This window comes from Atractosteus spatula, chromosome 14 (genome assembly GCF_055471065.1).
Source record: "Atractosteus spatula isolate fAtrSpa1 chromosome 14, fAtrSpa1.hap1, whole genome shotgun sequence".
In the NCBI taxonomy this organism is placed as follows: Eukaryota; Metazoa; Chordata; class Actinopteri; order Semionotiformes; family Lepisosteidae; genus Atractosteus; species Atractosteus spatula.
This window is the reverse complement of record NC_142719.1, coordinates 14,976,121-14,989,156: the sequence shown is the minus strand read 5'-3', so window position 1 is coordinate 14,989,156 and position 13,036 is coordinate 14,976,121. Positions and strand designations below refer to the sequence as shown.

General features: G+C 46.6%; 1 protein-coding gene across 1 annotated transcript in view; it reads right to left on the bottom strand.

The window, feature by feature from the left end:
• LOC148820749 (uncharacterized) overlaps positions 1 to 13,036 on the bottom strand; it is a 115,869-nt gene that overhangs the window by 10,783 nt on the left and 92,050 nt on the right. Inside the window, exons 48-55 of the mRNA XM_088931864.1 lie at positions 9,312 to 9,365; positions 9,036 to 9,089; positions 7,973 to 8,080; positions 4,715 to 4,768; positions 3,089 to 3,142; positions 2,096 to 2,149; positions 570 to 623; positions 30 to 137 (exon numbers count right to left, since the gene is read on the bottom strand). Of these exons, the coding sequence (XP_088787990.1) occupies positions 30 to 137; positions 570 to 623; positions 2,096 to 2,149; positions 3,089 to 3,142; positions 4,715 to 4,768; positions 7,973 to 8,080; positions 9,036 to 9,089; positions 9,312 to 9,365 (540 nt within the window). The remainder of the gene's footprint in view (positions 1 to 29; positions 138 to 569; positions 624 to 2,095; positions 2,150 to 3,088; positions 3,143 to 4,714; positions 4,769 to 7,972; positions 8,081 to 9,035; positions 9,090 to 9,311; positions 9,366 to 13,036) is intronic.

The window sequence follows — 13,036 nt, the reverse complement described above, 5'->3', positions numbered from 1 at the left end:
CCCTCAAGAGGGGCGTGCAGTGTACTTACCGCAGGTCCCGGGATGCCACGCAAACCTTGTGGGCCAGGTTTGCCAGGGTGCCCCTGGGGCCCCACTGGTCCCGTCTTCCCCACCAACCCCTCAGGCCCCGATTCCCCCTGCGAGACAGATAGCAGAGGTAACGAAGGATAATCGTTGTATATAAACAGCTGAATGATCTTACTTTCTCACAGTGCTTCTGTGTCTTTGGTATAAATCTTGGCTTTGTCCATGACTGTTTGCACCAGCTCCTGCTTTTGATGCCGGAACAAACCTGAGCTCCCCGATACCACTGTGTTTGTGCCTGTTCCGTTCTGTATTTGGCGTTTTGTCAATGTGGTAGTGCTCCTGTGTCAAGGCTGCTCTGGACATGCAATGCACTAGATGAAATGTGTTACTTTTTTATTTACTGTTTGCTGCTGTGCTGTTGTTCTCCGGTAATCATAGAGGAGCAGCTGTACTGCTTTATCCCATGCAAAAATGCACACACATTTCAGCATCCCCCACAAAACTAACAAATCCACAGAATTTAAAGGCTCTTCTTCTCTTACCTTGGCTCCCTTTGCTCCTGCCTTCCCAGATTTTCCAGGAGCTCCCAGAGGACCCTGAAGAGAGATGAAGAGAGAGACCTCGGTCAGACAGCTGCATTACACACCTACAAGTTCACACATATGTATTAAAACCACTGTGAATAGACAAATGCAAAGCTTGCTGTCTTTTATAGCTCCCAAAGATTGTATTTCTTATTCATGTGATTCAAAACACAACAGCACATGACTTGTTTTTTACCACTGTTTGTTTGTGCTTTAATTGTGAAGTGCAAGACTAACCTCTTCCCGATCTCCTTGGTTCTGTTTGTTTTCTGTAAGAACTGATCTTATAGGAGAGAGCTAAGAGCCAGTATTTACACAATGGGCAGTGTGACAGGTTTCGAGGCAGTGCAGGAAACACAAAGACGAGCAGACTTTCCAGGTTATTTATGATTCGAGGCATTGATTGGAAAAAAAACATCAAATGAGGAAAGCAATTTCAAGAAATAAAGTAGACCTGGCCTGTTCTTCCCTGGCAGAGTAAGAGCAGCAGTCATTTAAAAAAAAAGCTTGATTGAGTCATTTGATCTGAAAAGTTATACACCGCCACAATGTTTCAGGGAAAGGCTTTAACCAGACTATCCATTCCTTTCTGATTTAATTTCATTTTTGACGAACCACAGCACCTGTCTGCCTTGGCACCTCTGAGTCCTCTGGTCCTCTGGTCAGAGGCACCTTGAAGCGCTGTAAGGAAGGGGAGCCAGTCTCCTCCTGCAGCCTAGTTCACTGTCAGTCTCTAGAGAGCAATGCAGTTTGTTTCCCTGGAAACAAGCCAGGAGCTAGAGGCCTGAAGGAGCAGTTTATATTGTCTGCCGCTACTACAACACCCACTTGTTAAATGGCCCATTATAGGTGTACAGTGATTTTCTATGGTCCATTTCTCCTTGAGACTTGTTTTTTGCCTTCTTAACTGATTTCTTTTCCCCCAGCAAAACCTACTGAATGCCTGAGACATTACCCACTTCCCTCAGCTGACTGACTTGAAATTGCAGAGGGAGGAAAATTGGGGTGGCACAAGCCCATAGATGAAGAGGACAGCCTCTCAGATCAGAACCATGTGGGGAGGGCAGCCTGATAAAAAGTCTCCCATTCCAGCGGAAACCCTGGCATTGCATCACACTGGAGGACAATCAAGTCACATGTGCAACAGGCTATTTCAGAAAGACGTCTACTGCTTGAACCCTTTGCGTGAGAAGAGTCCTGCAGGGCACATATAGGGAATCAGAACTGCCTTGGATTTTTCCCCAAGAACAGCTGGTACAGTAGGATACTGCCAGGTGGTGGACAGACAGAACTGGGCAGTATAGGAACTGCTGGGCAAGTGGGGGGATGGGAAAGTGTTGAGAGACAAATTGTACAGGAGAGACAAATCAACATTCAATGTTTTCTTCTTAAGGAGTGTGATACCTTATGATCTAAATTAAGGTGCTTAAGCATCAAGGGGAAAAAAGTCTGCACAGAGTTTTGTGTGGGTTTGTGTCACTTACTCTCTTTCCTGGGGGCCCAGGGGGTCCGGGCTCTCCGGAGGCTCCTGGAGGGCCCTGAAAGGAACACAGAGGCAGAGTGAGAAACTGAGGGAGCGAGAGGCTCCAGACATCCCCAAAGGCAGTATCATGGTGTGGAGTAAAGTGTTGTCAAAGCAGGAAAAATGAAAGATGGAAACTGACTTGCAGATACAATGAGCAGCATCTTGTCTATAGGAAAAAATAGCATACTTGGGAACCTGAGGAAACTATAGAACTTCAAACATCGACAGCAGAAATGACAGGAAGGAGCCCTTGGTCAGCACTAACTAAACACAAGCCTGGGCTGGAGGGTCTCAGTAAATGTTTTAAAACGAATACGGAAGAGTTTGTGTATCGAAGGAACAGACCCCCTGAGAGACAGCAGTACCGCCGGAAACGTGTCAATCCAGTTTGAATTTCCGACAGCTGCTTCTCGGAAGCCGAAACACAGGCAGCAAGCTCCTCCGCAGGAGAGAAGAGGAGCACAGCTCTGGTTTAACAGCATGAGAAGAGGCCGGGGGCCAGAGGAGCAAATAATAGACACTGAGCCTGAGGCCAGAGCCGACCCTGCATGGCACCACGGTGCGACAGCGCTCAAACACAGAAAAGTTTCACACAGCCTTGCTTTTCAAAGTAATTGTGAAACCTGTTCAAATAGAAACTGTCTACCTTGAGACACTTAAACCCCAAAATATACCGAGATGCACTAAAACCACAACAAAGACTACTGGTTACAGTAGATATCTGCTGAGTTTTAATGCCTCCCAGTGTATTTTAGATGTTCCTTAAAGCAACAACTACAACACACATAAATCTGAGCATTTGCAACTATTCGGACACATGAAAGACTAAAACACAAAAAAAAGGGATTAGATTTCTTTTTGCTCGAAGAAAGCGATTTTGTTATTGACTGCCAGAGAGCAGCTAGGTTTCTGGGAAAAAAAAGGGACAGAGTACAACATAAGAGAAGCTTACAGGATTCCCGGGATCGCCCGCGTCCCCCTTGTCTCCCACGCCGCCATCCAGCCCCTGGGAGAGACAGAGCCGGAGAAGGAGATCAAGAGGCTGGTCTCTCAGCGAGCGCTCCCTTGCGCACTCAGGCTGCGCTGAGAGTCCCGTCACGCAGGCTGGCCACTGCACTGGCTTTACATGTGCTGCACGTTTGTTGGGTCTTTTTTTAGATGGGAAGTAAATTAAATAATGAGACACATTGTTTTAATTTTATGAACTACCCAGGACAGAGTGCTTATCAAGTAATGTGTTGTTTCCCACCAGCTAACAGGACTGCTGAAATAGATAAATGGGCCTGTACAGAGAGGAGACCATTACATTGAATAATCATTACCCCTTTCGTACAGATGTCACGGAGTGCATCAGAGAATTCTACAAAAAAACAACAATGCTGAGCAGCTCTTCCAGTCAGACTTCAGTTATACTAGACCACAGCATTTTTTAAAACTGTTCAATACAGGTGAAAATAGAGAAATTAAAAAAAATAATAAGAAACAAACTACTCCTGTTCAACAACATACAGTAGCTACAGACACATCAGCTCAACTCTTTCCACAAAGCAGATTTGGCAGGCGTTGATCACATCTATGGGACACTACAGCTTCCTACTGTTTCTCTGCTACTTTCAACCCAGTATGTGGAAAAAAAAAATATGACTTGGATGAGCTACAAAGAGAAGAGAATTTGAAGAGGACACAAGCCAAGCCATTTCTTGATGAGCAATTTATTTTGTAACATTAATTGTTTAGGAGACCGTTCTCAAAATGTTTCGTGAGAGTTATCCTATTCTGATAAGAAAGGTGGATCACAAGGTTTGAACAGTAACAGCTAATAACAGTGTTCTTTCCAATATGCACAGGGTGATGAAAGGGGGATTATATAATAATGACATTATGATATGGAAACTTTCTTCCTTTTCGGGATCAAAACTGTTCTAACCTCGGTTTTTCAGATCATTTGACAAAAGAAAAAATTACAAATCAAAGAAGTAGAAAGGTTCGTGCATGTACCAGGTGTGTAATTATTCTACCATCTGGATGTGATTGAAATTCTTCCTCATTAGTTTTTAATGACTATTCCTGCCTGTATAATCATGTGAGGGGATTGTTCAGCAGTTGATGTGTCTCCTTTCACTGGCTGTAGGTCAGTAAATGGGAGGAGGTTGTTTCTTATTTGAAGTCAGGTCGCAGGCTAGGTAGGGCTGCAGGTCAGAAACCAGTATTTTCTGCAGGTACTGTACCCCTGAAAGGGACAGTATAAAAGATACTCTGAAAGAATCTACAGATTCCTTACTCTGGTCACTGTAAAAGCATACATCGTGGCATCGCTCGATGCGTCAGATCTTGTGTCCTCACAGATTGACAAGTGTACGAATCTCGATGTGTTCTGATCTTGGTGAAAAAAAAACGTGTTTGATGTTTGGCTGGGAAGCATTCTTTGTGATGTTTGGAAATTCTCCCTCTGTTTATGTACTGCTGTCGATGAATTCATACTGTGAAGCATTGAATTTTATATCTTGAAAACCCGGAGCAAATGTTGCTTGCCGGCCACTGGAAAACAGCGTGGATAGTATTCCTGGGATTTACTCACATTGACGCCTGGCTCTCCTGGTGGACCGGAGTCTCCTGGGAATCCAATGGGACCCTGAGAGAGAGAGAGAGAGAGAGAGAGAGAGAGAGAGAGAGAGAGAGAGAGAGAGAGAGAGTGTCAGGTGTCAGTGGTGTATACAGTCAATCCAGCTCAAAATATTGGCATGCATTCCATAAAGCAGTCATTCTCATTAAGCACAGTTTGTGCCTGGCAAGCTGCAATGTCCCTGCTACCCTTAATACAGCTCTTCCCAATTATTTAATAATGAGTCGTTTTGTGCTAGGATTTATCTTTTCACTCTAAACACTGATAGAAATTAGAGTTCATTAGAACTAAGATCCTTCAAAACATCAACATAGTATCCTACTGCTTAAGCAAACAGTGTTCGTTAGATGCATTTCCGTTTGGCAAGGCTTTTGAGAAAAAGCACTTATTTTCGAGAGAAAAAAATCAGAGCAAGAAACTGTTTGGGAGCAGGTGCTGTGCCTCTCTGAGCAAGACTCTCATCAAACCCATGCTGTCCTGTTCCTATAAATACTCCGCGCCTCCTCGCTCCCACTCTGTGCCCGTGTTAATCCACGGACGAGGGGAGGAAGGGGGCGAGTTGGTGAGATCTGAAACTCTATTGACCTTCTCTTCGACGCAGCAGAGGGAAAGTGAGAGGAACAGAGCATCCAGCTCACCTCTGACCGGCCCTGCCATCACTCCGGAGTCCAGACTCAAAGCAGAGCCTGTGTTGTCAGAAAGGGCTCGTCTCCGGTTTCATTTCCACCCTTTCATCACCTGCTGCGAGGCTTCCTCCACACTACTTTGCTCTGCGTCTGTATTTAAGGTCCTCAAGAACAATTAGGCTCTTGATTTTTTTTTTAATTTGGAGTTTTTATTTTTTTTACTATATCCCTAACTTATGAAGAATCTCACTGTTTAAGACCGTTCTCCACCGAGAAACACAGTGGAAACACGGGTACAGGCAGGATGAGGACCAGCAGGCGTGGTCTGAGGCTGGTCAAAGCAAACGAGCAGAGTTTCACACATGTCTGCTGGCCAGAATACAGACTTCAGCTCCAGCGAGACCGAGGGAACGCGCAGGCGCTAAATAAGACGCAGGAGTCTCTAACCCTGCCCCCAGGTGGCACTCTTCCTCTTCGCAAATTCCACTCACACAGTCGTTGGCGACACAACACAACTACCAGTAAACTCGGCCTGCATTTGGAGTGGGCGCCTCCACTGCTGTAGCCCCCTAGGTGCCCTGTGGTCTCAGTGCCATTATATACTGGCAAAAGATGGCCTGGAATGGTCCCAGGAGGTCTCTTACTCAGTGGCCATGTTTCAGCATGGAGTGCCATCTTTAGCACCACTCCAGCACTGATAGACACACCAGAGTTAATGTTTATGTCTGTCAGGTCAGACAGCAATGTCCTTTCTTTGTGCAACAACAGAACTGAAGTCAGGCTGAGAGCTGCTTGAGGGCTCCTTCAGAACTGAAACACACCTACAGTAAGTTGTTGTTTACAATGGGTGGCTGGGCTACTATTAGTAGAAAAGTTTCAGGTCGTCTCTGGGGAGACTCTGACAATGAAACTGTCAGAGAACAAGGCATTTGGCGCTGGAGTGGATTCTGACAGAGAAATACAGTACATGTACAAAAAAATATATCCATTGGATAGGATACCAGGAACCTCCACTGAATGAAGGGCTGAACCTCTCTGCTAACAGCTTGAGTAGGCCATGGGCCCGTATTCCCCAAGGTTCAGAAATACTCACAGCCCGGTGCTATCCCGTTCTTCCAGCAGAACTGTGTGGGACTGACCCAGTTCCAGCTATTTGCAACAGGGCTTCAACCCGAGATGTTGGCCATCCTGTTCCTCAAGATATCCTGCCCCCGAGTCTATACTGCACATTCCTTACTTCACAGGTTAGATACCTCCCTCTCTCACCCCGGTGTTTTGTATCCTGTCAGCCTAACCCAGAGACTCTTTCGGGTGAATTTCTGTCCACACAGCCCTTGTTCATGAAATGAGGTTAACTGCGTGGTGCACTGCGCTGACATTCTGCAGTGACTGAATGGAATGTGATGAATATGAAACCGTGATTACACTAGACAGACATGTATACAGAATAATTTGCTCTGTGTTTTTTTTTTCACGTAAAACCGTCAAAGCAAGAGAAAATAGAAAAGCCGTCCTTCCAAAGCTCAGTTAGCTGCCGTCTGCACAGGGTTAAGCAGCTGACGTTAAGACGAATTAATGAGAAGACGAATGTGACAGCCTCCTGTTGAAAAGGCTCTCTCCAGAGTGACTCTCTGACAGTCACTGCTCCTAGCACTAGAGAAGGCGACAGATTAGAGATGGAGGGTGAGAGGGAACGAGACTCGGTCGTCAAGGAAACTAACGAGCTCCATGATGTTCAAAGAAGGAAGGGGCAGGCCGGGCAAGCTAGGCAGCTGGGGCAGCCGAATGACTGAGTGAGTGACTGAGGGGCTAACTGAGTGCCTGGCAAGCTAGCTGAGTGACTGAGCAGCCCTATGCAATCGCAGGTCACTGCTGTGCTTGTCTCTTCCTAATAGGCAGCCTGTCGCCAAAACAGGTCTGAGCCATAGCAGGACTGCAGCCTGCTTGCACACGTCAGTAAATCCCTTTCATTAAGCTGGACGCTGTCTACTCAAGACGCTGAGTGCCAGATACACTCTTTGAGCCACTTGACTAGAGATTTGATTGAAAATACAGACCCCTAAGGCCGAGAGCAGACTTTCATTACACTTACGGGCAAAAGGACACAGCAAAGATTATGAGGGCAGCTGATACAATTCATTATTTGGTATTCAAAATCTTTCAAAGGCATCAACAAAGTCAGTCCACTGGACTTCTATAGGACTGCAGCCAGAGGACACGAGTGGAAAGTACATGAAGTACAAGAGGTACTTCTTTACACAGGGTGGTAGGAATGTGGAACAAGATGCCCAGCCATGTTGGTGCAGCTGTTAACCCTGGCTTCTGTGAAGAAAAGGCTGAATGGGATCCTTGGATCAATCAGTTACTAACTACCAAACATTCTTGAACCTTGGTTCTTGCTTGGAACCTTTCTTAGGTTTTTATTAAACTATTTGACAGCTGCTTGATCCAAAGCAACTAACATTTGTGCATCCAGGCTTTTCTGTGTGCAAAGCTTAGCTCAAAGATACAACAGCAGCTCCCGTCCAAGGATCTGAACCCGCAGTCTTCAAGTCACGAGTCCAGAGCCCTGACCACCACTACTTACAGTGTTTCCTTTGGGTCCGTCTTCCCCAGGAGGACCTTTGACCCCGGGGGGACCAGCAGCACCAGGTGGGCCCGTGTCTCCCTTTTCTCCAACTTCTCCCTTAGCACCCTGAAAATGCAAGGTCCCAGGAGAACAATGGATCAATACAGGAGCACACACTGAAGGAATGACTACCTGTGGTTCACATCAGAGGGACAAAACTGCAGCTCTCATGCACGTACTAGAAGCTGTGATCACAACAACCACATGCAAGACCAAGTCAGTAACCCAGAGCCCACAGAGCAGAGCTGTCCACTGTACCCCAGTACCTCAGCACCACCTGCTTTCAATATTGAGCCTTTAGCAGTAATCATCTGCATCAGGCCCTGTGGGATGTGCATTGCCTGGACTCTTGTTTTGTGTTCAATGCTGACCTAAGATGTCATTGGGATGTGAAGGTTTTGATCAGGCTGATGTAATTTAGTAAGAAATAGTTCCTTGATTAAAGAGGTTTGAATCAAGTGTTGAGCTATCAGTGTGTGTTGGCTGCAAAGGAAGAATTAAAGGTTAATTCCTTGGCAGAAAATAGAAGAAACACTGTGTTTCAGCTATTGAGATTAACCTTTACTTGCTCCTTCATAGTTCCTAGGTGTTAGGAAAGCAGGCAGTACCTCTGTCGAGTGACTCTGGCAGTGAATGGTTTTTATTTGGGCTGTGGGAGATGAGTGATAATTTGATAATGCAAGCTCTGCATTTCTAGGGTTTACAGATAGTGTCTCCACACTGGCATTTAAAATCCATTTGCTCTGAATACATCCTTTTTCAAGCACAGTGGTTGGCTCTCTATAAGGGAACACAGGAGACCGTTTTTGCTGTGTCCGAGAATAAAAGCGCATAGACATGGCCTGTGTTTTAAAATTGATCTCTGAGAGAACGACAGGCCTCAGTTCTCGTGTCATAAACTGAATTCAGATCCACAGCGAACTGAACTGTGGCTTCTCATTTCCCCCCACGGGGCTGTGTGTGACAGTGAAAGTAAAGTGGCGGACTCTGTGTTGCAAACTAGGAGCGGCCGGTCACTCACGGTGGGGCCTGGTTCGCCCACTTGCCCAGGGTTTCCTGCTTCGCCGTCCTCCCCCTGGAAAAAACCAGCACAGGTCATGGTCTTCTGCTTGCACTGGAATTGGTTTCGTTATTAGGAAGCGTCTCTCAGGTGCTGCACTGTTCTGCCACACAATGCCTACGGGTGTCAATCTCTGCTCTGGGTTAGAGCAGTGACCATGAAGGTCGGAGTTCACCTCTGGAGGCCACAATCCCTCTTCACTCTTCTCCCCGACCCCCTGCCCATCTGGGGACCCACCTTTTCTCCCACGGGTCCTGGTTGTCCAACACCTCCAGGCAATCCCAACGGACCCTGGAAAAGAGCAGGCCGTGCATGACTGGATGAACCTCTGCTTAGGCTCCCAGTATCTCGACTTACCCAGGAATACAAGCTTCTGTCACGACTGGAGTATATTCCTGGGTGCATGACTGTCACAGTAAAATGAAACAGTTAAATTCTTGTGAAGAGTTCACCATAAGATTCCAAATCCTGTGAAAGAAAATCTTATTCAGACAAGCACAACACAAAGCGCTTTACTATAGCAAGCAGGTTTTGTCTTCATACATAACGAGGCAGGGCGCAGTCTATATAACACTGCACAGCTCTCATTCATCAACTGGAGTAATCCAGGACCTCCAACAGCTAAGCACAGATCAAGTCTGGGAGGGTGTGTGTACGCAGGGTGAAATTTTAAACATTTTTATATTCAGCTTAAAAATAGATCCAGGGTGCAGGCAACATCAGGAACATCTGGATTCCTAATTCCACTTGCTCCCCCGACATGCTCCGAGACAGCAGCTCCCAGCTCTGCACCACAGCAGTGATAGAGCCAGTCTGTTCCTATCAGCGCTGTTGCACTTTGTGCTGAAATTTTTCATGGCACCACAACAAACACCCTCCCCTCACCTTGGCACAGCACCCGATAACACAGCAGTGTTGACAGTGCCAGTCAGGGGCAAACTGCTTGTAAGTGGCAGACAGGTGGCTCAAAAAACTCAAGACTCTGGATGTCTTGGCAACTGGTTCCAAAGCATGAATCCCTGGACCTGAGGGGCAGTGAAGGAGGCGAGGGAGGGCAGAGGTGCAGAGGGACTGTGTTTATAGAGCTGCAGAACTCCACGAGGCAAGGCACCACACCGAATCGTCAGGACAGGACGGGTCATTTTATTTAATGAAACCGGACGGGCACTTGATGAAGCATCCAATGCTGGGAGCGTGAAGTTGAAAGTGTTCAGGACTGCTGTTTACACAACCAGAGCACAGCGCCCTTCAAGACGTGCTCTCCAGACGTGAAGCCCTGGTGCTCTGTGTTCTCGGGACCACTGGAGATCAGAGGAGTGAGAAATCCACTGGCCCGGCCGACAGAAGACCAGCTCAGGTTCTTGAAGGGGTGGGGCACTTTCACATTCGCAGTCTTGTGCATTGTATGGGTTGAAGAACAAATATGCAACGGAAGAGCAAATTAGTAAAGTAAAAGATCAGCAAAGTAAATGGTAGGCCATCTTCTGGAAGGCTTTGTGAAATGGAATCGGTTCTCTTTGAACTACTAGAAAGAACGGGAGCGAATGTCGCCTGCAGGCCCTCTGCTGTGACCGTGCTGACCGGGGCTGTACAGCCTGTCACTTATCAGGGTCCGTTCACTTCGTCGTGCTCTATGGGAACCTTCAGAGTGGCTCCGGCAGAGATACTTGCTCCCCTCTGCCTTTTCAGATCCGCAGATCTGCGAGCACTGCCGGCGCTGGGGAACAACGCGCAGTTTTCCTTTAAATTCTGCACGGAGTTGCTGGGAAGAAAGGATATGCCCTGTGAAGCGTGTATCCCTTACTGCACGGAATATTTAATACTGACTAGATCATCTCTCTCGGCTGAGGGGTTCGGTGCACGGGAATTATTTTCCATGCAAATCTGTTTTTCTGTGCGAGAGGCGACTGCTCGTCTTCCCTTATTTCTCCCCTCTGCCTTCCCCACATTTTGAAACACCCATTTACATGGCTGATGTAAATTAATCACGTTAACCTGATGTATTACCCAACTGGGGAGCAAAACAAATGAAAAGTCCCACTCCCTGGCCTCCCAATCCATCACTCTAATGACTGGAGAAACACAGCCCTGTGTGCTGTAGTCCCAGTGAGAACGCTCCCAAGAACAAAGGCACTTCTCCTTCGCCATCCCTGTGCTCCCCTGCTGTTTATAGATTTTTATCTATTAATCTGTGGATGTGTATCTTCTTAGCCACCTATCTGTCCTCCTGTCTTAATGCAGTAGCATTGCTGCCACCTTTAACTATAGCTTTAGAATTTAACAGTACTTAAGCTATTTATTCATCGGTCACCCATGATGTTGTAGATTATAAATACAGCACCCGGCACAGATACCTCCTGCAACTTTACTGAAACACTGATTCATCCTGGCAAGTGGTAGTTTCAGGCATTCTGGCAAATTAACTTATTTAAGACACACGGTGTCAACACTTAACGTATGTCTCCTAATGTACAGATAGTAAATCGAATTCAGGCCCCACAGGTTAGAAGGCAGTTTGTTTTAAAAAAAGAGAAACGAGTGTGGCTGTGTCTAGGGTGTGTGCGGCTGCTATTCAAGTGATGCTATAGCTGAAAAAGAAATGACCTTAGGCACTGTTCGTGTGTGGGGAGTTATGGATTGTGCCCTGCTGCCTCTGAGCTGCTGATAAATCCCTGTGATGGCACGAGCCTGAGACGTCAGGGGTAAGGACTAACACTGTCGCCGCAGGCCCCTGCTATCTCCCAGCCAGTCTGGAAGACAACCAGCTGGCTTTCCATTAAGAGTGCAAACCAGCGAGGATATTGACAGGGAATATATTAGGAGTGAGAGAGCAGTCCGCGGGCATCTCAGTTTATTTCAGTGACTTCAGATTCTGGTCCTTGGGCTGAGAAAGGTCATTAATCACTCGGCAGATAGGCAATCAAATTTAATAATATTTATTCCTGACACTGTTCCTATCTAAAGGAGCAGCTGGGCAGATCATGTTCAGTGCTCTAACAAGATCTATGGCCCCTGCGTGCCTGCTTAGTGTGCTCTCCTGTAGCCCTGCTCTGAGAGAAACTGCAGCTGATGAACAGTGAGCAGTCTCCTGTTGGAGACGCATGGCAGAGCACGAAACGCCAGCACGGAGGGGTGCCTGGAATGTGTGGTGATAGAGAGGTCTCTCAGCCTGTGCTGTCCTGTACTTGTTAAGGGTCTTAGAGCAAGCATCGTTGATCAAGATGGGCTTGCTCTGCTTTGCAGCTTGCAGGTTTTGACTGTACCATAAGAAGAAAAAGGAAAACAAGAAAAACATAATACAACAAAGGCTTTCTAATTGCCACAGTGTTCTGTTACATGATAAATATATGCCTTTGTTCAAGCGACACATACTGTACAGCGCTGTTGTACACAACACGATAGTGCCCAAGTGCTAACACCGCTGTGCCAAGCCAGACCATACTCCAAGGCCATCCAATGAAATACAATGCAAATCAGCTCGTTTCCATTCCTCCTCAGGTGCAAGGAGGTCCTCTCCTACTGGTTATCTCCATTTCGTAGGCTTTTGAACAGGAATAAAGGGAAAAATGACCTTTCTTGGCACTAAATACAGTACAGGTTTTGCATTCTGTGGCTTTGTATCTCTTGACTGATGGACACTGACTCCATCAAAACAGCTTGTGAGATCAGCTCAACACCCACAGCACCACCGACTGCCTGTATCCTAAACACAGCCTTTTGGTGTAATGAAAGGTGATTAAGGTTGTGCTGCGGTATATCTTCTAAGGGCTAGGCCATCTAAAAATGCTGAGGCCCAGTATTCATGTCTTCGCCAGTACTACTTGCCTGACTTACAGTACACTGCTTGCTAACCTACACTGAACTCTGGTCAGACTCTGCAGAAGATGAAATACTAAGCAGCTGTCACCTACTGTACAACCTACTGTACCTACTGTGGACATTCTTGGGCGCACCACCTTGAT